The sequence below is a fragment of the Idiotropiscis lumnitzeri genome, chromosome 3, assembly GCF_059441095.1.
Source record: "Idiotropiscis lumnitzeri isolate Australia: NSW breed Sydney's pygmy pipehorse chromosome 3, RoL_Ilum_1.0, whole genome shotgun sequence".
Classification (NCBI taxonomy): domain Eukaryota; kingdom Metazoa; phylum Chordata; class Actinopteri; order Syngnathiformes; family Syngnathidae; genus Idiotropiscis; species Idiotropiscis lumnitzeri.
Genome location: NC_142393.1, coordinates 26890733 through 26917864, shown reverse-complemented (window position 1 = coordinate 26917864; position 27132 = coordinate 26890733). Strand labels below are relative to the sequence as shown.

The window sequence follows — 27132 nt, the reverse complement described above, 5'->3', positions numbered from 1 at the left end:
AGCGTCGCCTTTCGGTTTAGCTCCTTCTTCACCGACTGCGACAGACGGATACAGGGTCCGGATCACAGCAGACGCTGCACCAATCCACACTTTTCTGACTGAGGACTATGGTCTCAGATTTGGAGGTGTTGATTTTCATCCCAGTTGCTTCACATTTGCCTGCAAACCGCTCTATTGAGAGTTGGAGATCACGGCTAGAAGAAGCCAACAGTACCACTTCATCTGCAAAAAGAAGCGATGCAATAGTGAGGCCTCTAAATTGGACCCCTTCATTGTCTCTGCCCCTCCTGGAAATTCTGTTCATAAAACATGAACAGAATCATATTCATCAATTCATCCAGGTCATTTCATTCTCAGGGCAATGAATTGCATCTGAGTAGGCTTCATCAGTTCATGTAACGACGTTTGAATAGGACTGCACCAGTCTGCGGTAGCTTAGGGTGTGTTCTGCCTGGAGGCAGTAATCCTGCTTGGAATTTACCGTCCTGAGCCGATGTCTTTATGCATGAATGGACTAAAAATGCCATTTCCTCGCCATCGGGACAAGTGAAGCCATCAACGGCCATATTACGTTGCAAATTCCTAAGACAAGCTAACTTGAATACATATATTTCTCTGTAGTGTTTTCATTTTATTTTCTGTCTGTATAGACTTGTACCAATAAGTCGGGGAGAAGTGCTCCATATATATTTGATTCGTAAGAGTGCAACTCAAATTTTCTCTTATAAGGTAATTTTTGAGTGATACTCAAAAGATCTGCCAGTATCATTTTCTCAGAACCATCTACAATGAAATGAAAGCAAAGCCAATTTACGGAGGTAATATACTCTGAACGGTCGATGCATAAAGTGAAGTTTGTTCTTTGATAGGGTTCTTTTTACTCCGGACAGGAATCTTGAGCATAAAACACACACTGATACCTGTGATTTCAGCAAAGTAATAATTAAAATTGTCTGTACCAGGCTGGCGTCAGCCACGAGGGGCCTATCAATAAATAGTCCATTCATATTCAAGTGCTTGCCTGAGATCAGGAATCAGCATGTTAAAACTGTTGTTGGAGGCTTTGAACCACTCTCATTATGTAAAAAAAATATTTTACATCATCAAAATGACCTAAAGAAAGACATATTTGGTTTCCGTTGCCTTAATAAATAAAATTGCTTGAAGGTCAAACTTTCAGGTTACACTAAGTGCAGATTTTTTAATTGCTCAAAGTTTTTTTTTTTTTAATTTATCTATGTATTTATTTTACGTCCCTCCATTTTTTTCAGTGTACGGTACATATTTCTAATGTACCACTACATGACTTGTGAACTAATAAGACACTGATAAAGGACCACTCATTTTCGTCCTTTCACTCCCATTTCACACATGGATCGGGCTCCCTCCCACATGAAAATAACGACACAAGATTCAGGCGTTAACCTGAGCATTTATTGTATTGTTTCGAGAGTGGGTTGGTGGGTGGGTACCTGTGTTTTCTGAATGGATGCTGGAATACCCATCAGTTCGTTTTGCATAGGTTTTGCCTGTCTGTGGACAACTATCCACTTTAGGGATGGAAAAAAAAGCACAAAAACCATGCAGAAAAAGTGAAAGGCACAATCACCATAGATATCAGATACACCACATTTTATGTGTCTAAATATTTCATTTCATGGGGAGGTGTGTACTACTTGAGATGTAACACGGTCCAAAGCCCATGTGTTGGTAAGCTGCCATCATTTCAGGACACAACATAAACATCAGAAACTCCCCAGACATTCATTGTTTTTCATTTTAAACACTCTAGCTCTAATTACTATACAGAAAAATACAAGCATGTTTTGTGTTATTATGATACATATACATCATTTGATTTCTTTAAATATAAACTATCTCCTGCCTCATTGTTAACCTGTCCATTTCCTTTCATCATCGCCGTTCAACACTCTCTCTCCACATTGTTGGATGTATTTTTCTCTGAACGCACTCTTTTTTCGAAAGCTTACACACAACACACTGATCACATTTCCTTGTTAATGACAACAGAGGTGAGGAAAACAGATATAAGCAGGAGAGTTTTGCAGACACATTGCTTGCGCTTTGCATTTTACATGCATACACATACACTCACTCACCCACAATCTTGCACAAATAGATGTGGGATATCATCAAGAATTAAGTTGTGCATTTCATTTCATGTCTATACCCTGCACAACACATATATAGTAAACGGAGGGGGGGGATTACGTATCATAAATTAATAAATATCTTTAATTAAAAAAAAATGTATGAGATTAGTTGATAAAACAAAACAATGTTGGTTTGTAATTAAAAAGAACAATTAAATTACTTGGATGGTTTAAAAACCTTCGTTTTCCAAAGACAGTGAAATCATCACCAGTTTGCCTCTGATTCTTATGAACACAGCAGTACAGCCATGTCACAAAAGTCCAAGGGGACCCTGTGGGAGGCAGTGCAAGCAAGCCTTTGGCACATCGACTCTCAGCCTGGTGGAGATTTTCATTGAGCTCCTCTGTAAGATGGGACTCAAAAGGGGGCGAGGATGCCATGTGGGCAACCGAGAAGCCCTTTCCATTTTGATAAGGAGCACCAAAGTTACGCAGAGAGGATTCACCTCAGTCCCTTTGAAATCAAGTGTGAAGTCTTTAGAGGCTTTTGATATCTAAAAGAGCACTAGAAATTGTTCTTAGAATATTTACAAGCGTAGTAAGGGACTATCATTATGAACGTTGTGAGGGAAAAAACGAGTGAAAGGCTCACAAAAGAAAAACACAAGCACACAGCACACCACTAAAATGTTTTGACTCCAAAAAAAAAAAGAATAACAGTGCAAACGTACATCCACATCTCCAATAATATACAAACATTAGTTTACACTTCAGCACCATTGTTTAATATTGTTTAATACATATCATTAAGCTGAACCTCTAATTGGACAATGTTAAGAGTTTGGTGTGCATACAGACACAAATAAATGCGCGTGTTGATGTTCAAAGAGATCGAATGGAAGATTTTGATGAATTTTAAAAATCAAATGCTTAATCATGAGTCATTTTAATGAAAGGGGCTAATGAATGTGACCATCACACTTCTTTTTTTTATTTCCGAAAAGTGGAGAATCACAGCTCACACTGTGGCTGGTGTGTGCTGGGCACATTGTCTTCAGCAGGCAGATTTGTATGGTCATTCTCATGCTGTGTGCATTCTGCAAACAGGAAGTTTTAATGTATTGATCTTATCTTTGTGAACAGATTGATATTGATGGGACAATGCAGACTGTAAAACCAACAAAACAAAATAAAGAGCTTTACCATTAATACCGCTCTCTATACACTTACCATTTGCTGTCATATCATGTGACCCAAGTACGAGGCCTGTTTCCCATCATTTCACTTGCAAAATCATGAATCTTTGAATATTTTTTTTTATTATTCAAAACCAGTTTACCTGACCATTATCTAACACCGAAATTCAGAATGCTCTATAATTGATGTTAGACAACTCAGGTCGCTGTCGTGGGTCACTTTACACTTTGTTTTTCTTAATCACAGACATTGCGTCTAAGTCGCAACATCATTTTATTTACTCTTTAGTCTGTTTTGCTCTCATGCTAACCATCGCCTACTTGCTCTCAACCTTCTCAAAGTGAGACGTGAGGAATCACACAATGTTTAGTTCCCGTGTTGAAATTGTTTCCTCCAATGCAAATGCAATAGATTTTATTGTGCTCTTCATCCCACAATCATCACACACGGTATATCCATCCTCTTTTTTCAGGACCAAAATAAAGTTTCATGTGGATATATTAACTTAACATTAAGCTGCGAGGAAATGAGCTGCTTTGTAAATAAAGGTTTCACCATGTCACAGTCACGCAAAGTTCCCACAATTTTTTTTTCTGTTCAGTCAGAGAAGATGACTTATTAATGTTACATGACTCATGACACTCATCAATGAAATTGATCTCAAAGTTGGATCTGGTTATGGTTCAATAAAATACGCCTGGGAAAGAATCCAAGACTTTTACTTAAAAAGAGAAAAATAATAGAGCTATTTATGTACTTGGACTTTTATGAACACTTTGTTGCGTTTTTTTTTTTTTTTTTTTTTTTGACATTGCAGAAACTATAGTTATGTTCTATTCAGATCCACTGTGAGGGCTTAACTGCAAAATTGGGAGACAAATTACTCAGAGTGCGCCGAAAAGAAATCAGATGCTTGAATGCACTGAATGCGTAAAAGGTTGACAATGCTCTTCTAATGCCCTCAGAGTAGAAGATGCCCCCAGTTTCTCGGGGTTTAGTGGCAGAAGTTACGCTTGCTAGGCTGGTGCAGAAAGGTGTTTCGAGCGTGACTTGCGTGGCGTGGAATCTGCTCCCTGGTGCGGTTTTGGCGTTGAATGCGGTTGCGGCTCAGGTGGCGCCTCTCCATGCGAGCTTTGCTGCGCTGGACTCTGGCCACTTGGGCAACCTTAGGCTGGACATAAGGTCCAAAACTCACTCTGAATGGCCCAGGGGTGTGTGTGGCGGGAGCAGCAGCCGGCTCGGCCACTCTGCTGCAGGAGTGGAGACAAATCATGCTGTGATTTTTGAGCCGCTCGTGAAGGTGCAAAGGGTGGGAGGAAGAAAAGTGTTTTGTGAGTTCCTTACCTCACGCTACTCGCCATGCTCACAATGCTTTCCTCGCCCACCACGGAGAGGTTGCCGTTGGAGACCATGGACAGGTTGCTCGGTAAGACGTACACAGACATGCTGGGGTGCTCGATGAGCAGGTCCTCCATGGGGCTCGTTTCCGCCGTGGCTCCTTCTGCAGTAAAACAGGGGGGAGGGGTGACAAACCAGCTCTCATCCATGCAGCCTCTCTCTGAGCCTGCCCTACTGGTAGTCCCACTGCCCCCACACTCGCTCCCAGCAGGAGAAGTGGACTGAGAAGTCGAGGAGGCTGTGGACAGTCTGGCCCGTCTTGACAATATAGTGACACCCGTGTTTGATGGGTTCAGACTAGCCGTAGGGTCGGGTGGTAGTATTGCCCCTTGCGCCCGGCCACTACGTGTCCTCCGTCGCTTGTTTGGTGGGCGGGGAATAGAAATTAGGCATTCAGTCCGTGTATGAGTATCTTCAAGGTTTGATTGGTTGCTATCTGGGATTGGTTGTGCAATAGTAAATTGGGCCTCTGTCTCAGAGTCAGCTTGCATCATGCAGCCAGATTCGTCTTAAGCGCATGGCACGCATGACATCAGGTATGGGGACGCCAATAAGATGGAGGCGGGAGGATTTGATGCAAATGTGGTAGAAATTCAAAATGCCGTGCGGGTAGAAGGGATCATTTTGTGGCCATCACACACGCACGCGCATGCATACCAGATTGGGGGATGTAAGGGTGTATATAAAAAAATCGGAGGGGAAGGGGGGGAGAAGGGGCAAGGAGACACAAAACATAAAAGAGTCACATCATTAGTTGTGTTGACCCTCTTGGGTTTTGAATGTTTCTCCTATTTTTTTGTCATTCGACTGGCTTCTGACGACACACATTTCATTTTTTAAACAATCCACTTTGTCACGATTGAGATCATAAACGAGGAGGTGTGCTATTTATTTTCATCAGGAATTGCATCTTTCCATTGTCTGACTGAAAACATCTCTGGTACGTCAGCCTTCTGGGCCTGAACCTGATCAATTCCTGGCTACACCCATGTTCAATCCAAGTGGGGACAGTGCTTGCACTCAGTTTTTAAATGGAATTTCAAGAGTTTTTACAATTTAGCACAACAGTCATCCTGTGTTACTTAGCTCTGGAAAGCTATTAGCCAGTCAAATTGCAGATGACTCACCAGGAAGATTGACAAGCATCCATCCTTCCTCGTCGGCCTCTGTCACGCAGGGATTAGGTCCCTTCAGCTCAGCTGCCACTTCTTCTACCGCCCCAAACAGCAAGTTGCTCAGACGTTGAAACATGACGACTTGAAGACTTGACTCGCAAAAAAATTTTAAAAAAAAGCTGTAGCTGCCCTTCAATGGTATTCGTTTTCAGGTAAGACTTGTAGCTATGTATTATTGTAATTTGACTATGCTTTGACTCAGAGCCCTTTGTTGGATCTTGGTTTGGACAAGGGGATGGTGAGCCTCAGTAGTGCAAATGTAAGGTTTCACTTGGTTTGGAGCAAAGGCCTGAAAGAGAGCAAACAGATAATAATGGCATTTGAAAATTGTGTTATTCACTGGCAATACATATTTTAGAAAAATCATCTAATGTCAAATTGTGCTATAAAGTCGAAATGTTGGACCCCCCCCCCCCTTAACCAAAACCTGTCAGCATTCCTCTGTCGACAAACGTGGGGGGCGCCCTTGTGTGAGGAGCTAGGACATTTCAGCAGATCAACACTACGGCAAATTACAACCGCACTCGTAATAATATAATTTGGTGAATTATTACATCCTTGTGTCGATACAAAGCTAATTTATCTGCATAAAGATGGACGTTTTGATTCAGCTCTTGTATTGGATCTCATTATGCTTGCAGGTTTTAAAACCTGCTAATAAAGGAATGCTATTGTGCATAAAGAAAAAGAGGGCGAGGCGAAATTAAGCAAACCTACACATTCATAGAACATTAAAAGAAAAGGGGGAAACACTCACTGGAGAAGGTACTGAGGCAAGGTCTAAGATCTGACCTAATGCGTAATAATGATGTAATAATGTTCAACTCAAGTTTGAGTCTGCGACAAGAGTGCAACTGTATAAGGTACGACGCTCTGTCCTTATTAGGAGATCATAATCGTAAAAATTAACTTCAGAAGACACCTATCACAGCGCACATTGCTGGTGTGGATATAAACCTGCTATGTCACAATTTGGTAAATTTGATATTTTTTCACAAATCAAAACATTGGTCAGTCCACACATTTGGGTGTTGTTTAATTGTTTTATTTTTCATTTTACAAATTATTGAAATATCTCAAGGGCTGAAAACGGTTCGCCGTCATTGGTGATGCAATGTTCATCGTATACAAACAGCATTTTGGGGTTGACCTGAAAAGTGAACATTTTGGAGATACGAGGATTCCGCCCGACATCAGCTAAATTCAGATTTGAAATGGATAAAAGGGAAAGTTTACACTCAACATTAAGGTGTTGTGTCTGCTGACAATACAGGCTTTATTTTACTGCACCAACAAAAATGAACACAGAAGCCTACAGTATGCAGACAAACAGTCCTCCAGCCTGTTTTTCATATAATGTATAAACACTGGCTGACTTATTGATACCAGTAAGACATATTAGTTTCGTTAACTTTGTATCGTTAAAACTACTTCGCACATTATCATCGTTCTTTGGCTGCCTATAGTCAGGGTGAACTAATTCTACTATACTTATTGTAATCATCTCAGCTGAAATTAAATTCCCACTCTGCCTTATATTTTGTGTTGCACACTACACAGACCGAGACCGTAAATGCAGGAATGCAAGGAGAGATGAGCCAGGAGGTTGGGGTTGGTGTGTTGCTCAGGGACACCACAAAAGTAGTCAGGAAACAAACTAGCATCTCTCCAAAAACTAGTTGCCATTTTTCCTTTTTTGGAAAAGTATTAATTATAGGTGAATGACTTCCGTCCCAATTACTAGTTAGTTCAGTGTGCTTGTACTCTAAATATACAGTGGTTACTCAACTTACAAACTTTATTCTTTGCGTGACTAATAGGTTGGACAATAAAATAATACTACACTGGTGTTAGCTCATCTATTACGTTTTGCCTTGTGCCTATAACATTTTACCATTATGCAAGCAGACTTTTCTAAGGCTGTTTTGTAGTTGTTTGAATTAGATATTGTGGAATTTGAGTTTGATTTGACATCACTTGGGTGTGGCAATTAAATAGCTAGAAGCTACTTTATTTTAAGTACACTGTCAACCAAACTACTGCTTATTGTAAAGTGAGTAGAGGTGAGTTCACTGTCACTATATGGCACTTGTATGTTAAGTCTCATGTAAATCCAGTTACAAGTGTATGTATGTATGTATATACACATATAAAGCACAAACATTTGCCCACTGCTGTACTAGTTCTAGAGGGTGTTCAAGAAAGTCATTGTACTTGTATTTTACACCTAAAGTATTAAAACAACAATTGCACAGGGACTTTCCTAATAGCAACCTGTATTACGGATGAAATGTGGCCCATTTGCCTCTCGGGGCGGCGCTTACACTGTGGGCGTGGTCAGAGAATGAAAACAGGAGGCTGTGACGTCACCGCACGTCACGCAGCCGCAGAAAAGGGTCTGAGGCGCAAACACAGCGAAATTGTAGGACTTGTTAACGGTGACGCCACACAAAATGAGTCCTCCTGCATTCAGCGTCGGGTGATTATTCTAACTGTCGTCCACCATCGAATATACAAGCGTTCAATGTGCGGCGATGTTACGTACAAGCAATCCCGTCGGTCGTTGTGTAAAAGCAGTAAAACTCGACCGCAGAATGCAGAGCCAGCCAGCTACGGCGGACTTTGTGTCGGTTATGGTATCCAGGTTACAGATGAATTATCCGTGTAAGCCCTCCAACTGAAGGGTCAAAGCAATGACAGTCCTGGCTGGCTGATCTGCGACGCGGCATTCACAAGACGTCGACCTACACTGACGATAACGCGGACAGAAAAATAACACAACCTTAACATCCAATGTCCGCTTCTCCAAAAACATCAACATCCGCCATCGGGCATTTGGTGTAGTTGGCACAACAGAGGCTGCACAATGCAGATTGGTGTCATCTACCGAGCAAAAGGCGTCGCAAAACACTGAATAAAACGCTTTGAATCACACACGACATTGAAAGATTTAGGCTGTGCAAGTAGTTGGTGACGATACGCGTTGGAATTTTTCCAGAATGACGGTTGACATTTCATATTCACAATGTAATTTCTTTAAACAGATGGTATGACGAGAACAAACCTTACCTGCCTTTGCAATATTATTCAAGTTGTAAACGAGATCACACACAGTAGGAACGATAATTCTTAAAGCATAGCTTTAGATAGCCTTGAAGAGAGGTAGTTAAAACACCATCGTATAAAAATAAAAGGCTTTCTTCTCAGAAGAAGGGCTTCGTGTAAAATATTACACCGATGTTTTAGATCATAACATCTGCAGCTTTTTGAGCCTCTGCTATCGTTTCTCCTCCTGTTTATTGCTGCCTCCAGCTGATCCTCAGATCAGTATGTAGAACGTACAAAACAGCTGATTGTGAGATCACAATACAGTAGGACACGCCTTCGCTCCGCCCACATAATGCCAGCGGTCCAATCAGAATCGGACACAAGCCACATACTGGAGCAGTGGGAACCCGACAGCAAGGGTGGGGGCTGGGCCACGGAGACTTCGACCTGCACCCAAAGAGAAAAGGAGGACTTGAGCTCTCTGGCTGATCCCTGATCAGCAGCTACAATTGTCGTGGCTACCATTTAGAATACAAAGCTGGGGGAGGGTAAACTGACTCTGAATCTGGACTCACACGCCATCTGCTATGAGGGCCCATGAGGGACAAAATTTAGGATGAGGTCGTATATAGTAAGAGCGTAAGAGTCTTTCACTGTTGTATTCAAGTGAGAAAAATAATTGTTAGGGTGTGTGAGAGCAAGTCCGTTGAATGTATACGTAGATTGCAGTATGGTGGGAGAGCATTTCAGATATGTGTATGTGAGTGTTTCAGTAGTGTGTGTGAGCTAATCCTGAATTACTGTTGTCTTGTAGTTGACTAGCCAGAGAAAGTTGTACTGTTTACTTGTTCACTTGCTGCTAACAATCGATATTTACCTTTCTATAACAGATCAGGTAATGTACAGTGTTTATACCTACCGTTTGTGCTGCATTTGTAACTATAGTTATAAAATGAAACATATGTTTGCCATAATTATCATACTTATAAATCATTCTATGTAGACCACCCAAAATTGAAAAAACAAACAAGATTAGCACTCTCGCGTTCATCGATGCTGGTGTCACTTTAAAAACTGTTTGTAAACAGACCTTTTGCCCTCCCCCTCGATGGTGAGGTGGACCTCCACGTGCCATTCAACATCCAACAGCCAATCAGACGGGCTCGATCTGAATGCAGCATTCAAGTAACCAATGAGCTATGAGGAGATTCTGAATACCCCTGCTGGTAACTTTTACACTTTGCAGTCTGTCATTGCCTTTACGAATGTGTTCACTAATAAAATGCTGCATGATATGAGATTCCTTGTATACATCCATCCATCCATCATCTGTACCGCTTGTCCTAACTAGGGTCGCGGGGGTGCTGGAGCCTATCCCAGCTATCTTCGGGCAGTAGGCAGGGGGTACACCCTGAACTGGTTGCCAGCCAATTGCAGGGCACACAGAGACGAACAACCATCCGTGCTCACACTCATACCTAGGGGAAATTTAGAGTGTTCAATCGGCCTGCCATACATGTTTTTGGAATGTGGGAGGAAACCGGAGTACCCGGAGGAAACCCACGCAAGCACAGGGAGAACATGCAAACTCCACACAGGATGGCCGGAGCCGGGATCGAACCCACACCCGATGCTGTCTCTCACTGTGAGGCCATCGTGCTAACCATTCGGCCATCGTGCCGCCTCCTTGTATACATATTTTTTTTAAATGTTGAAGCACAATTTCTGTTGATAGGTAGCAAAGGTCATCTAAAGTGGGTTTGTTGTCATGTCTCCCAGCTTGCTTCTGATGACACGTGAGGCATGTGCGGCTGCATGCATGGTCATCCATGCACCTGTGTTCTCACATGGCTTACTGTGGAATGTGTAATTCATTTAGATAAGACGGGAAAACACAGCAGCGTAATTGTCTCTTTCAAATGATGACTTGCGTCCCAGGGTTATACACATAAAAAGTCTTGCTGAAACAGTATTGAAGTCCTGTGGGCGCCTTAACTTTGTTTGAGTGTGTGTGTGTTTTAAATATAGTTTTTGTGTTTGCTATCTTGTCCTTTGCAGACTGTGTTAGACTTTGGTATAATATATAAACACTTGAACTGAAGCCAAAGCCTGGTTGTGGGGATCTTTAAAAATGCAAGTAATTACACCTGGTTGCGGATGCCACAAAGTGGAACAAAAAGGAACCACACCCAGCATGGTTGTGTCTACAAGCACCTGACTTCCATTCCAACACCTAATTAAGATTGTTTTGTCTACTGGTTGATCTGAAGCGTTTATCTCTCTGGTGAGAGACGATAGCAAAGGCTCCTGCACTGGTTGAGCTTTGTTAAATCAAGATGATAAGGTTTCGCCTATACGGTTCCCAGGAGCTAGGCAACTCACACAGACATTCAAACAAACAATTTTACTTTACAGTGATGATTGATTGATGATGATGGCAAAAATTCATGTTATCCATGTGTAATACAGGTCTGGTTTCTGGCTTCTTTTTTTAGTGCCAACTACACAACACAAAACCAGAGCTTTGACGGGATTCCCACAGTTTCCACAAGCCGGCTGAAGAAATAGGTGAAAGTTCAGTGCCGGCCGGGCCTTGCCTCCCATGTGCATGTTGATATTCACCAATGTGACACGCAGCTCTACCGGCATGCTTGTCCTCGCTCAGACGGACACACCTAACTTGTTAAAAATCAAAAGCATTGCTTATGAATGCTTGAAGGTTTAGGTGTTGCCAAGAGACACAAGTTGAGTCAGACTTCGCACCCATTGCTTGTTAATTCTCGTTCCTTGTTTTTTTTTTTTGTTTTTTTTTTTTCTTTTTGGTGCTGTTTAATTGCTTCCCTTAATCCCTTCCCGAATTATGACATGGACATGGTGTCTGACTAAAACAAGAGTTTGTTGCACTGGATTAAAAAGAGACCATTTGGAAACATGCCAATGTAAAAAAGCACTGCCCTTCTTTGACCAGGTTACATAACAAAATATGCCAAGCGCAGAACAGCACTCTGTGTCCATTTGACCACGGTGACCTTGTCATGTGTTTTGATCCCAGCGTCTACTGCAGCTTTTATTTTTGGTCCTTCTCACTCTCCTTTCCTCTCTGGCCTCTTTGCTGCAGTATTAGCGGCTGTTTGCATATGATAAGAGTGTGTCAAGGGTGGCGAGCCTGATGAGACGTGAAGTGCTGTGTCGAGGGCCTGCGTGTGACACATTTTTGGATGCCCAAAGCAAAAGGATTTGAATACTGACACAGCATACTGAGAATACGAAAAGTCTACACACCCCTTTTCAAATGATATTTTTTTGTGATGTAAAAAAAAAATAGACCAAGGTAAACAATTTTTTTTTTTAAATTTCGATTAATGTAACAAATAAATTGTAACACGCAGTTAAATAATTTCAATAAGGTGTACACATAATGTGTGTACACCCTCTTCTAAGTAGGATGTGCGGTTTCATAAGACTGTCATAATCATGACATGACAACTGACAACTTACATATGTCATTAAGTGTCACTGGGTAAATGATGTCACTTGACATTGTTTCAAATGTCGTTGTCATGACAACTTGACCTAAACCAATACAACATAATATAAACATGACATAGCAGATTAGACAAAGTTCAAATTATATCACTGTAAGAGGGAAAATATGTCAGTTTTAAACTAATTTGCCCGTGCAGTTACACTTAATGAACAGGACTACATTTATAACACCATAGTAATGGTCCCATGATAGCCAACATCAAAACCAACCATGTATGACAGTCTGCTATGTCATAATTATGACGAGTTATCTAGTTATGTAGTCTTGGTTTATGTCAATTTGTCACGACAAAGACATTTTAAACAAGGTCTACTTTGCATCAAAAGTGACATAATTTATGTCAAGTTGTCATGACAAAGACATCTTAAACAATGTCCACTTTGCATCAAAAGTGACATAATTTACAGAATGACACTTAATGACATCCGTCATAAGAATTCATTCATGTTCATGACAGGTGTCATGTCATATTATGACAGTCTTATGAACCCACATTCAAATAACGTATTACTGGTTTGTGTGACATTTGAGTTTTTTTTGTTTATCATTTCTAAGTCTAGCAGAAGCCTGAGAGGGTTTTGCTAATGCTGGCGGCTATTCATAATTCTTTCCACCTTGATGATGCTAATAAGGCCCCCGGTTCATGCAGAAAAAAAAGAAAAAGAAAGAAAATGGTGTGGTGTTGTTTTGGCGATGAGTAGTGTCTTTGTAGGATACAACAAATATTTTGGTATTATGGTGAAAACATGAAACTTTGGCCTGGAGGGAATATGCAAACTCCACAGAGGAAGGCCGCAGCCCGGATGTGAACACATGATCTTTGCGCTGTCGGGCAGCTGTACTAACCAGAATGTTTGAACTTCATTTTTGGGCTATCAAAGAACCTTAAAGGACTGACTTTCATTTGACTCAAGTTTGAACCCAGTCACACCTATCCACCGCCACCGGTGTGCACACTTGTACAACCACATTATTTGAGTTGATTATTTATTCATTTTTACCTCCCTTCTCAAAAGTTTGAAAATATTTAAATTGAGTTGTATAGGATATAAATACCATTAATGGTGGATTTTTTTTTAATGATTTGTCTCTGTCTCTTTTTTTATTTCACAAGACCTGGCATTTGAACAGGATAATGAAACAGGACAGAAAGGTGAACATTTTAAAGCTTTATTACATTTACAACTGGATTTTTCTTTTAGGTGACGTTGAACAGATTGACGCTCTGCTCTGCTCTGCTCTGCTCTGCTCTGGGCATCATATTACAGTTTGTTTGTAAAGGTTATCCTCGACTGCACTTTGTGGTCCTAAGATAACCCCTTAGATACACATAACACTTAGCCAGCACTGACTCCACATGATAGCTTTCTGTCTTCCAGCCAAATTACACAACTGAGCTGATATAAGGCAAGTATGCCCCTCCCATATTTCAGGAGATTCCCCCTCACAGTTCATTTAGCAGTCAGAAGGGGAGCAAGGGGAATGTGTCAGCTTCACCCTCCTTCTCTCCTTTCCTTCTTCATATCACCTCAGAGCGCTCGCAAAGCCCCCATGCATCCCTTCGGTGTGTCCCTACAAGGCTTGAGCGGACAGGGTTTGGAGGTGTCCTTGGCAAGGGCCAGCTGATGATCACTTCAAAAGCTAGGACAGCCTGTGCAGAGGGAGAAAGTCGCCTCTAATTCATGCTCCCCAGGAGAATATCATAAAACTTCACGAGGGAGCTATTAAAAATTCCCCAAGGGGTGACGACCTTTTAGATTATAAGAAAGCATTATATTTCAGCCCCTGGGGTCTACACCTGAGAAATAGTTTTGCTTTTATTGTCCAATGCTATTTTTTCTTCCTGTAATAGTAGGCGGTTGAAGAGTGCGTGTCATCTGCTCACCTGCTCAGATTTGTCACTCAATGATATACTGTATTTAAAAAAGTATGACCGAAAATGCTAAAAATAGCAACAGGCAAGGTGAACGTTAAAGGGATTCTTGGATGAGCTTAAACATTGACATTTATGTCATAGGTTTGCATGTAAAAATTACATCAGTACTAGAATTTCACCAGGTTGCCTCCCAAGCAGTTGCATGTGTTTTCCAACACCGCTTGCAGCCGCCAACTTCACCGTGAGAGCGAGTGGGCCTCGATTTCAGATAAAGACCTCATCAAACACCGGGGCAGTCTTGAACAGTGAGCGGCATGTGCTTTTAGTCGGGGGCCGCTTCGAGAGCGTCAATGTTCAGCGAACAAAAAGTTCCACCGAGTAGGCCGACTCCACAGCCGAGTGTGACCGCATTGGAATGCCGGTAGCTGTCGAGTTCCAAAGAATAAAAAGGCATATTGTAGTTACGTCACTTACAGTGGAAAAACTAAAGCCAATCCTCTTCCAAATAAATGTGCTTGTGCATAGCTCTGCACACTTCCACAGTTCATCATTCTCATCAGCCACAGAGAGGTTAATTCTTTAGATATGTTGAAGTGGTCATAGGTAGGGATGGCCACATGAATTTTCATGCCAATGGATTATTGGACATTATATGCAATGAGAGTACAATGATTTCCTATGGAGAGTTTGAAATCTGTAACTTCAGTGACAATCGCAGGACATGGGGAGAGTGGAGGGGGACGTGGCCATATTTCTCATTAAGACGAGTTTTTCAAGTCGTCACTAAGTTCCTAATTTTTCCAAAATGAATAGATAAAAAAAGAAAATGATAACTTAAAGTAAAAACCAAATTTGTTTATACAATTTTGAAAACCGGGGTTCGATTTTTAACACACAGCTCTATATTTTGATAGATATCATAAAATAAGATTTCTTCATGATTGTTTTGAAGAGTGAGACCAAATGTTACATAATTCTTAATAAGGAGGCTGGAAAGGATTCAATCAAGGGAGTGAATAATTGTACTAATGAACAAGAGAAGAACATCGTCCGGTAATATAATTGAACAAGTCATTTTTCAATATTGTTTGAAAACAAGAAAAAAAATTAGATGACACTGGTATTTTTTTATTCATATTGTAACAAAAAATTCAACCAGATGAGTGAACAAGTAAGTAAAAGAAAAAAGACCCAATAAAAAGCACCAATGTTTGTTCTAAAAAAAAAAGTCATTTTTTCTTGTTTTACAAAAATACAGGATTTTTTTTAGGTACTGTACCTGGGCAAATGTCCTATGTGACTGATGTTATAATTAGTGGTTTCCACAGAAGCCATTTTAGTCATTTTACTCCGCCACTGTTAATGACAACGTCTATTCAGTTTTACACTAGGATCTCTGCATGGAATTATGAAAGGCTTTCAAAGAACAAACTTCAATGTTGCATAAAGCATCTATCCATTCATTATCTATTCCACTTCCCTTCACAAGAGACACAGGGGGTGCTGGAGCCTATCCCAGCTCCAGCTATCTTCGGGCAGTCGGCAGGGTACACCCTGAAGTGGTTGCCAGCCAATCGCTGGGCACACAAAGACGAACAGTCATCCACACTCATGCCTAGGGACAATTTAGCATTCAATCAACCTACCATGTAGGTTTTTGTAATGTGAGAGGAAACCGGAGGACCCAGAGAAAACCCACGCAGGCACGGACGGACGGGGTGAACATGCAAACTCCACACAGGAAGGCGAGAGCCGGATTCGAACCCACAACCTATCCACTGTAAGGCGGACGTACTAACCAGTCTACCACCATGCTGGCCGTCATTGAATCATCTGCCGTGAAATAATTTGCTGCTTGCTGAGAGAGAATTGTTCAGAAGACCTGGACAATGTCCCACTGCCGCATATAATTGCAAGGATTGAAATTTCCTCCACAGGGAATGATATATATAATGATGAATGATATATAGATATATATATATATATATGATATATATATATATATATCATATATATATATATATATCATATATATATATATATATATATCATATATATATATATATCATATATATATATATATCATATATATATATATCATATATATATATATATATATCATATATATATATATATATATATATATATATATATATATCATATATATATATATATATATCATATATATATATATATATATATATATATATATGACAAAGCCGGAATCGAACGCACGACCGCTGCACTGTGAGGCCATTGTATTGTGCTAACCAGTCGATTTGTATGGCATTTTCGCCGTAAAGTGGCATTGCAAGATGGGTGCTGGTGGCTTCACTTCTTGCTCCAGCGAGTAAGCAAGTAGACCTGATCCCAATACCCACGCACCACACTACAACTCGGCATTTATGTCGTAGAGGCGCCTAGAATGTTCAAGAGCGCAGGTTACAAGGGTGCGAAAATTGCAGAATTGGAACTGTGCGAGCTACGACAATGATTTACATCACTGTGTTGGATCATCATCATCAAACATGGCCACATTGGTTGTTGTTTTGACAATGTTGCTGCTTAAAATTATATTAAAACTGTAAGAACGTAAAAGCTTGGGTGTTCCAGGAGATAGCCACTATGGCGTCACTAGTTCCACAAATAGCTGCGCATGCGTATAAAGTCGCAAAAGACGGCGACGACACTAGGACAAAATAGGTACGTGATTTTAAAACAGCGATTGAAATAAAATAATAAATGTTTGTTAATATTTAAAGACACGTTTTTTAGGCACAGGCAGAAGAATGCCACAAAACGTACAAATTTTCCCGCTATTTTGGTCAAAATCCTAAATTATTGTCGGTAATGTGTTTTAGCTGAGGTGCCATGGATGCGTGTTCAGCGGAAGCGTGGAACAAGTGCACGAAGGGGGCGGGGCCACGCCGCACTCCGGAATGGGATACAGACTGGATGACGACAACAACAACGGATGATGTAACCCGAGCAGGTGATCAGCTCAATGAGCTCAGATTCTACATCCAGTTTACTGGCTCAACTTGTCCGTCCTCGGAGCTGGACGACGTGTATCAATGGCTGAATTGTTTATACAACAGACGATGCGACGTTGAGGAGTACAATACCTATAGTGTGGTCAGAAGTAAGTATAATGATGCTGACAAGTTGCAGACACTATGGCATTTCTATCCGTGGTGACTGTTATTTTAAGTCAGTGACGCCCACTGTGAAGTATAATTCCGATCTAGTTTTTCCGGTTGGACACCCCACACTACCAAATCTCACCCCGTGGCAAACATTACAGTGGTTCTGATCGAGAACGCCGGGGCCGCGACACCTAAACATGGAAAAATAACCCCATGAGGAATATTCCGTTTTCATGTGAGTCACGTAAACTGGAGTATTTTTGTTTTCTTTTCGGGCCCTGGTTGAATAGAATTAGCTGGAGCTCCTTAGCTAGCTTGTGTAAGGAGCGCACGGAACATCCTGACAGGTAATGTTAGCCACTTGATACTGCGGGTCCCTGCGTGCGTGCCATTGAATATATTATAATGATTGAATGTTGCTTTGAGGTGTTGTTAATTGATAGAACCGGTGTCGCCTCATAACTCAATGTTAGGGAGGCCATGCAATTAAAGATAAGATGATGCAAGTGTTCAGCAGGTTCCTGTTTACACAAAATGCACCCTAATCGGTGTAACGCACTGATTTATTCAAAAGGAGTCATAAAAAGGTCAGACTGTGATGGCCATCTTGTTTGATATAAAGTCTCGCCAAGTTAACAACAAAGGTCAGCCTTGTGTGTATTGAGGATGTTCTTCATCTTGGACACACAAGAGACTCAGGAGTATGACTGTCCTGTCCCTTAAATGTTATATTTAAAGAGAGGACAGGCTTTGAGTGACCCCCACAATCCAGAAGAGTCGCCATGCACAATCCACCCCCAGAAGGAGTGGCAGAGTACCCTGGCGGATTTGTAGTGGCTAAAGATGCAACACCAGAGACAACGCTGGGCAGTGCCTACTCTCCAGTGGACTACATGAGCATCACAAGCTTCCCCAGGCTGCCAGAGGATGAAGTGATGCAGGGGGACAATGCCTTAAAATCTCGTAAAGATGATGACAACGTCTTAGGCGAGCAAGAGACGGGTCAGTAATACTGTGTCATATTGTGTTTCCTCAAAATAAATAATGTCCTCTGAAGTCACTATGGGTGTTGTATGCCTGAGGGATTCAGAAGTGTTGGTGAAAACATCCTATATATTTTCTATCCCAGACCCAGATGTGTTTTTGAGGTCTGCTCGTCTCCAGCGTCTCCCGTCCTCTGCGTCTGACCTGGCCTACCATGATGATGTGTCCTTGAGGGAGACCACCAGCGACCCTTTTACGCAAGACTGTGCTTGCCAGCGGGATGGGTTGAAGGTCATCATCACAGCCTGTCTCACCTTTGCCACAGGGGTTACTGTTGCCCTCATCATGCAGATTTACTTCGGAGACCCCCAGGTGGGAGTGGACATTATCTTACAATCGGGTTATTTATTCTGGCCTTACGAGTGACGTGACACGCAAATTGCCTTATTTTTCTTGCTAGGTCTTTCACCAAGGAGCAGTAGTGACAGATGTGGCTCGGTGTACATCCCTCGGGTTTGAGGTTTTGGGTCAGCAGGGTTCCAGTGTTGATGCTGCCATTGCTGCTGCCCTTTGTTTGACCATTGTACACCCTCACACTTCTGGTTTAGGAGGGTGGGTTGTCCAGAAAGAAGTTATGTATGCATCGGGGAAACATTTTTCTTAAATTTGTCTGTACATATCATGATGTCTGTGTGATGTCCACAGGGGGGGAGTTATGTTGGTCCATGATATCCGTAAAAATGACACAAGGGTCATCGACTTCCGAGAAACAGCACCAGCAGCCATTCGGGAAGAATTACTCCAAAGAAACCTTGATCTCAATGTAAGGAGTCCGATCCCAAGCATGTCATACTTTTAGGATTTTGTAATCACATTATTCATGTGCCTTTCAGCCTGGTCTGCTTGTTGGCGTACCAGGAATGCTCAGTGGGATGCATCAGGCACACCAACTTTATGGAAGGTACGTAATTACAACATTTTTAGACTTTGAATTCAATTTCAACACCTTGACAAGTTTCCAGCCTTGTGTTGTGGCACCCAAGGAAAGAAGTACACATACTTTGTTGCTGAAGCAGAAATTTTGGGTCCGTGTCCCAATCAAGTAGCAGCAGTGCTGAGGTTCGTTGCCAGAAAAGCAAGCCAACCACGCACATCCCTGGTCGTACTTGCCGGAATGATTTGCAAATCTAATCTCTCTCTCTCTCTAATCTCGTTGCACACTTGAGTACAATGACAATAAAGGGATTTCTGATTCTGATTCTGATTCAAATCATGTTCATCCAATATTTAATTGAATACACTATAACGACAAGATATTTAATGTTCAAGGTGATAAACTTTTTTTTTTTAGCCAATATTCATTAAAGGTATACTTTACTCATTTTACTTTTGCTTGTTAGTATTTTTTTAACATCATTATTTTTCATTTTAACTTAATTATTTTTTATGTTCAATTAACACCTTCAAAATCACATTTTATTTATAATATGCGCCACATTTCTTTCATATTAATTTTGGTTTTGTTTCAGATGACAAATCTGTGATTTGTTTTGCATATTTTTAAGATTCTTTCAACTAAGCCAGTTTTTCATGTAACTTTTGCCAGAATACCGTGGAAGGACCTGGTTTCCATGGCAGCAGATGTGGCCAGAAATGGATTTAACGTCACTCATGAGTTTGGTAGGTAATAGTATTGTGGCGTGTAAGTCACTTTTATAAATTGAGATTGGATGTCTTCTGACATCTTTTTGTATCCCCCAGCTGAAGCTCTCGCTAACGTTAAGGACCAGAACATTTCGGATGCATTTCGGGATCTGTTCCTACCTAATGGACAGGCTCCCCTCTCTGGGTTGTTGAGCAGACGACTGGATTTGGCCACTATCTTGGATGCTATCGCAGTTAAAGGGATATCAGAGTTCTACAGTGGAAACCTGACACAGGAAATTGCTTCTGCGGTAAAGAGTTGACAAATCTCCACATCTATGAATGCAACAATTCTCCACACGTTCAGACTCCCCTAACATGTTGTCACCTTCCTGAAAATAATGATTGATGAGTGATTTAAATACAGGTGTAATTATTTTTGTTTTATGTTTAGTTTAGCAGTAAATCTCCACTGAGAGTATCATTAAATAGCGTGAAGCCTCGTTTTTGAATAATTAGTCATTAAACCAACATGCTGCTTGTTATGAAGTGAACTCTGCTCACAGTTCACTGCCACCATACAACACTCGTAACTCAAATTCTTGCTTCCAAGTCAAAGCAAAAAAAACAAAAAAAAAACAGCCGGACATCAGCTATGAATCTCAATAAACTTTCAAGTCATGTCACTAGTATCACAAGGCACTGCTGTAATTTGAGTTGATCTGAAGTTCCGAACTGTAATAATGGTCATTTTAAAGTATACTATGGACTGGACATGATTGAATTTAGTGATCTGACTCAGAAATGGCCTTGACTATTTCTTTTCTCTGATGTATTCATTGGTAAAGGTTCAAGCAAGTGGTGGGGTCCTCACAGAAGATGACTTTGGCAACTACAGCACCGTCCTACAACAGCCAGCACACATCAACTATCAAGGTGAGGACCACATTCATTCCCTGTTAACTTTTTTTTATTTTTGGAACAGTATATAAAAGTGACCTTCTGTTCTTCGTGGATGTTTATGAAGGACACCATGTAATGGTGGCTCCAGCACCCCACGCGGGTATTGGCCTGATCGCAGCCCTCAACATCCTGGAAGGTTACAATATTACCAACCAGATGCCCAGGAACAGCACATATCACTGGACTGCCGAGGTAGTGACTAACCTTTTCACTAAATCTTGTTTAAAGTACAGGACAGCAGAATCTCAGCTTAACTGACTATTTGGGGTTGCCCGTGAGAGCCAGTTGCTTGTTAAATTGAATTGTTTTTCTGAATTGTAATTAAGAAATATAAAAATGCTTGAAACTAAAAAGTTTTAAAGTTTATCCAAATTGACTTTGCTGGTGCGTGGTGGGGGCCTAGCATGGCGTGCAGCTGCTGAGTGCACTTCCTTTTTTTTTTCACCTCAGTCACGATTGGATTGCATAGATAAGACCTTGCAGAGATGTGCATTCCATCAGACGGACTGAAGGTCCGTCACTGTTTCCATCCATATTTCAGGCCGACCTACGTGGGCCCAGTCTGTCCCTCGTCGGCGACAGCTAATCGGGGTCAAGAAGGTCATTTCCACGTCACACCCAGGCGCCGGACAAGCTGACATTTATAAAAAAAAAAAAAAAAGCGAAAGAAAATAATTTAAGTAAAAATAACACACACTGCATGTCACATGTGCAGCACCTGTGTGTGCCGTTTGAAATACTGATAGAAAAGCACTGACGGACTCACCGTACTGATGATGCCCACCTCTGAGAGCTTAGAATTAGAATTAGAATTAGAAATCCCTTTATTGTCATTGTACTCAAGTGTGCAACGAGATTAACAGAAAACAAAAGTATGCTATACTAAAAATAGCATGTTAGAGAGGCATGTACACATCCCAAATTACGAGAACTCACTTCAGCCAACAACAGCCGATGCCAGGCTAATGTCCATGCTTTCCATTACCTTTGATGGGACAGTCGCCCCTGCTAACATGGGTACCATGTATGTCCATGAATTGCCTTGATGGGAAAAATTGCCCATGCCAACTTGGTCGCTACATAGAATCAGAATCAGAAATCCCTTTATTGTAGGCACGTAAGTGTGCTTCATTCTACTGTATATCCTTGGCAACAGCGTCACAACCTGGAAACACATGGACCAGTCTGTCTGCAATTGTGCCACAGTGCCGTTTATTTTCTATACGGTCAATCCAGATTCAGTTGGATATGTTAGATTCATATATTGCATCCACTGTACAGTGATTCATCTCTTGTTGTCTTTCAGTCTGTGAAAATTGCATTGGCTCTGGCGAGTGGCCTAGGGGACCCCATGTTTGACACTTCAGTCTCAGAGCTAGTCAGCAAGATGTTGAGGTACATTATGCATTGCTCTACTGCAAGGGTGTCCAAACTCGGTCCTGCATGTTTTCGATGTGTCCTTCCTACAAAACACCCAATTCAAATGATCAAGATCGTTTGAAGGCGTCTTCACAGCTTGCTGATGAGCTGATCATTTGAATCAGGTGTGTTGCAGGAGGGACACATCTATAACAGGCCTGACAGTGGCCCTCGAGGACTGGAGCTGGACATGCCTGCTCTACTGCATTCAAATGTTTTGTCCAGATTGTTCATAGAGCCCTTGAATGTCCAATCTCTAAGCAAAGCCCAGGCGTCCTTGCTCCGCCAAATGATCAATGACTCTCAGGCCTTTCCAGTCAGCCATTACACGCCCTCGTTTAGTTTGGAGGATGGCTCTACAGCTGCCCAGGTCATGATCATGGGCCCGGATGACCACATAGTCTCAGTTGTAAGGTATGCTTTCATACAACCCTGGCTTGTTTTGTTGATTTTTACTGAAGAAAAAAATGTTTCATACCACATTTTGGTCTTTTAGCTCCCTAAATAAACCATTTGGCAGTCGGATAGTGACTCCTTCAGGAATCCTTTTGAACAGCCAAATAATGGCCTTCTCTTGGCCTAATAAAACCCAACGCTCCACACCTAACCCAGTAAGTAAGCCTCATTGGTGCTGCCTTGGGATATGAGTGAAATTTGATACTTGGACAGATTCATATCTCAAATCATTCCCTACTGATGCAAATATTGGTAATCCGATCCACCCTGCCCACCAAAACAACAAAAATATTATGTGTATTTTAATTAGGAAAGTGAAGCCACGTACTTCATAAAACATACAGTGATTACATAATTAAAAAGAATAAAAAAAGAATCAACTTTTTTTTGTTACAAGACAATTCAATGCTGCTCCATGTGATGTGCCCACCTTGGCCACTTGGGGGCAGCATAAGACAGACTGAAAGATATATTGTAATTTTAGGCGTTATTAAAAAACTACTGCATGCAATCCTCCATAATAATGCGTCATTTCCTCTTTAAGCTCATCAGTGCGGCACTATTATGTATCGTTACAATGTAGAGGATAAAGGATATGGGTGATTCTCTGAAGGTATGGTCCAGGAGTGCGACATAAAAGCCCCAAAATAAACTAGTTCAAAACCAGGTCAAAATGATGTATGCTTTGAAAAAAACCTTCCAGCAGTGTGCACTGAATGAATAAATAAGTATTCAGCGCACACGGAGCAGTCGGAACCGTCCAAGGGCCCCAAAAGTCCTTAAAAACCACTGAAGGCAGACTAAAGCCAATTTTATTTTGGCGATAAAGCTAAAACTTCATTTTAGCCCTTTGTTCGCAATAGATTGTTGAATGTCTACTACATTTTGTCATATTAGAGTACTCGGTACCTGGGCACCAAGCACTGATCACTCAAGTAAAAAAAAAAAAAAAACATTATTTATGTTATTATTTATAACAGCTTCACGACCTCCATACAATGATATTCAGTTGAAATAACACGTACAAATGACCAATTCTATGTAGAAAATCAACTCTGAATGGTGATCAGTGGCTGTCATTTACATAGCCTAACATTGACGCAGAGGTACAATAGACACCAACGAATGATTAGCATTCACTTCGCAAAATAAGTAATGCCTGCAGCTGAAATGTGCACCTTTCAAATCCTGCTGACTCATGCAAAGGAATACACTAAAGAATAGTGCCTGGAGCTAGCGTGAAATAATTTATCTATTTAATTGAACGCGCTACCGATAAACCACACTCAACCCGTAGTTTACTCGATCATCATGTAACTGTATTGTAACTGTTTTTTAAACATGAATTTTAAGGGTATCAATTAACAAATATTAATTACATGTGTGCGTTGGCAAGTCACAAAAGGAAGTGGCCTCGATGGCTATTTTTCACTACTCTAAAAACATTCACACATAAACGACAGCACAAATCTTAGTCAAGTGCTTATTTTATCTCTGCAGTATTGAAAACAGTGAAATCTAATGATTGATTTTAAAGTAAAGAATCAAAATGAGTCAGCGTTTGACCATTCGGTTGGACCATACATTGTGAGAACCACCCATATATGAACATTTAGTACTATTATGTTGTCCACTGTACATGTATCTGCTTTGTTTTTTGTTTTTTTTAGTCCGTACTGTAGATCCTAATCACTGGTAGCAATAAACTAGTGGACTAAAATGCTATGGTTGTTTTACATACACAAAGTCTAATTGCTTCGTTGTTTGTTTGTGTTGCTTCTTAATAAAATGTGTTGCGTTCACACTGTTAGCATGCAGCGCTCATATCTCCAGTGTGAGTTCAAGTCAAAACAAAAAAATTCGGCCAAAGGATGGCTTGCATCTCAAAATAACCCTGAAGTAGAGATGGTCGTATCTCAAGGCACCACTGTATTTGATAATGTTAGATGTTGATTTCTTATCCCCTTCTGAATCATGGTTGATGTCATTAGCATAACAACCTCCAGCCTGGGAAGCGCCCATTGTCCTTCCTGTTGCCCACTGTCGTAAGGCCATCCAACGGCGTGTGCGGTACATACCTTGCGGTTGGATCCTGCAATGGAGCAAAAGCTCTTAGTGGCATCACACAGGTGATTATTATGACAACAATTGAATTTTCACAATGAACTGTGTGGTATTTTAAACCTGGGAGTGTGTGTGTATAATTATTAGTCTTTTGTATGTTCATGTTTTTATTCATGTAATGCTAATGTTTTCCGATCAATCACAGGTGCTGCTCAGTGTTTTGTCCTCACGTAAAAATGTGAGTGACAGTTTAGCGTATGGTAGATTTCACCCAGAGCTGGAGCCAGGCACCCTACTGGTAGACTGTAAGTTTTTTTCCCCTAATCCTTACGAAACACATATTCTGGATTTGCTTCAAAAACTGTGCCGTGCATTTTATTCATATTTTTTTTTAATATAATTTTCAATTTTAGCTGCAGTTGCCACTGTTGAATTTAAAAAATATTTTATGACCTGCTAATTTGTACACTTGCTTCTTAAACTTGTAAATTAGCATCAGTAGTAAATACTGTGTTAGTGAAACGCTATTGATGATTGCACCAAAGCCCAATACCTCGTCCTTTCTTACAGCTGAATTTCTAGATGAAGATGTTCAGCTTCTGCAGGCCAAAGGCCACAAGGTTGAGAGGATTGATGTTTTGTCATTAGTCGAGGGCACCCGGAGAACTAATGACCTTATCGTTGGAGTGACGGACCCCCGTAGTGCTGATGCTTCAGCCCTTGCAATGTCCAAGACTTAGCCGTTGTGACAGAAACACTGTTGCTTATTCATTTTGAACACTGAATAAATTCAATGGCAATGGACTGTTCCTGAAGAAATCATACTACACAGATGTGCAGTAGGAGATGATTTTGCAGCTGTTGCTTGGGCAGATGATTTTTAAGGCAGTAGTTGAAGAGACTGTGTTGGCTCGCCTATCATAGTTGAATTTTATCTTTGCTTCCCAAAACAATGACATTCCCAATGTCTACTAAGCACATACTACAAAGAAATATGTATGTATACCTCTTCTGATTGCATGAGCCTCTGCATACATTCAACATTGCTGCTGTACAAGGCTCCCCTTTGCCTTATACCTTTCTTATCTGACTCCCTGAGATCCTAAAGAAGCTCATATTAAGAATCAGAAAGATCTTTAATGACCAAGTAGGTTTCAAACACAAATGATTTTTTACCAGTAGTTGTAGCCACTCTGTTTCTCCAGAAAACAAGCCTCTATACCACAATATAGATTAAGGACATGAACACATACTGTCGGTGCAGACAGTTATTGAGCAATGTTAGGATACCAGTAGTGTGGTATTGCTGATAAAATGAAGACTGTGCAAATAATGCAGAGTTGTTAAGCATTTTAAAGTGAATAATCTTGATACAACAACAAATAGTGCAAACAGTTCTCAAGCGCTTGAGTGTCCAGTAGTGTGGCAATACTGATTATCAAGCCATTATTCAAATCCAGCAGTTCAGAATAGAGACTGACATATTTTTCGGGAGTCAATTTTACCATATATATATATATATATATATATATATATATATATATATACATATAATGTATATATGTATGTGTGTGTGTGTGTATATATATATATATGTGTATATATATGTATATGTGTATATATATATATGTATATATATGTATATATGTATATGTATATATGTATATATATGTATATACATATGTATATATATATATATATGTATATATATATGTATATATATATGTATATACATATGTATATATATATATATGTATATACATATGTGTATATATATATGTGTATATATATATATGTATATACATATGTATATATATATATATATATGTGTATATATGTATATATATATATATGTATATATATATGTGTATATATATGTATATATATATATGTGTATGTATATGTGTATATATATATGTATATATATATGTATATATATATATGTATATATATATATGTATATGTGTGTATATATGTATGTATATATGTATGTATATGTGTGTATATATGTATGTATATGTGTATATATACATATATATGGTTATGTATATATATATGTGTATATGTATATGTATATATATATATATATATGTATATGTAT

The 27132-nt window shown here is 40.3% G+C and overlaps 2 protein-coding genes across 9 annotated transcripts; one reads left to right on the top strand and one right to left on the bottom strand.

Moving 5' to 3' along the window:
- Window positions 1-1412: 1412 nt before the first annotated feature.
- tp53inp2b (tumor protein p53 inducible nuclear protein 2b) lies at window positions 1413-9220 on the bottom strand. 3 transcript variants are annotated; one of them, XM_088291686.1, is made up of 4 exons: window positions 8954-9220; window positions 5837-6173; window positions 4656-5217; window positions 1413-4561 (listed from the first exon to the last, which is right to left on the bottom strand). In XM_088291686.1, exons 2-4 carry the CDS (start codon window positions 5958-5960, stop codon window positions 4306-4308), a joined length of 942 nt encoding a protein of 313 aa, XP_088147812.1. In that variant the 5' UTR covers window positions 5961-6173; window positions 8954-9220; the 3' UTR covers window positions 1413-4305. The 3 variants fall into 3 exon arrangements, with proteins under 3 accessions (XP_088147812.1, XP_088147816.1, XP_088147813.1); XM_088291690.1 differs by having other exon boundaries at window positions 4656-4812; XM_088291687.1 differs by having other exon boundaries at window positions 8958-9220.
- Window positions 9221-17288: 8068 nt separating this feature from the next.
- Window positions 17289-26570, top strand: ggt7 (gamma-glutamyltransferase 7). Of its 6 annotated transcripts, none has more exons than XM_088291670.1 (16): window positions 17289-17497; window positions 18240-18503; window positions 18631-18857; window positions 18946-19121; window positions 19191-19308; window positions 19379-19446; window positions 20092-20165; window positions 20247-20440; window positions 20978-21065; window positions 21157-21284; window positions 22399-22487; window positions 22737-22925; window positions 23008-23122; window positions 24959-25096; window positions 25237-25336; window positions 25602-26570. In XM_088291670.1, exons 2-16 carry the CDS (start codon window positions 18284-18286, stop codon window positions 25769-25771), a joined length of 2094 nt encoding a protein of 697 aa, XP_088147796.1. In that variant the 5' UTR covers window positions 17289-17497; window positions 18240-18283; the 3' UTR covers window positions 25772-26570. The 6 variants fall into 6 exon arrangements, with proteins under 6 accessions (XP_088147796.1, XP_088147799.1, XP_088147800.1 ...); XM_088291673.1 differs by having other exon boundaries at window positions 17291-17497; window positions 18946-19097; XM_088291674.1 differs by having other exon boundaries at window positions 17291-17497; window positions 22773-22925.
- Window positions 26571-27132: the final 562 nt, after the last annotated feature.

Coding starts and splice junctions, on each gene's coding strand:
- tp53inp2b (XM_088291686.1), bottom strand. CDS start 5,960: ATGTTTCAACGTCTGAGCAACTTGCTGTTTGGGGCGGTAGAAGAAGTG. Junction 5,218..5,836: donor GATGCTTGTCAATCTTCCTG/GTGAGTCATCTG, acceptor CATGCGCTTAAG/ACGAATCTGGCTGCATGATG. Junction 4,562..4,655: donor AGCATGGCGAGTAGCGTGAG/GTAAGGAACTCA, acceptor CCACTCCTGCAG/CAGAGTGGCCGAGCCGGCTG.
- ggt7 (XM_088291670.1), top strand. CDS start 18,284: ATGCACAATCCACCCCCAGAAGGAGTGGCAGAGTACCCTGGCGGATTT. Junction 22,488..22,736: donor CTAGTCAGCAAGATGTTGAG/GTACATTATGCA, acceptor TGTTTTGTCCAG/ATTGTTCATAGAGCCCTTGA. Junction 25,097..25,236: donor CTCTTAGTGGCATCACACAG/GTGATTATTATG, acceptor GATCAATCACAG/GTGCTGCTCAGTGTTTTGTC.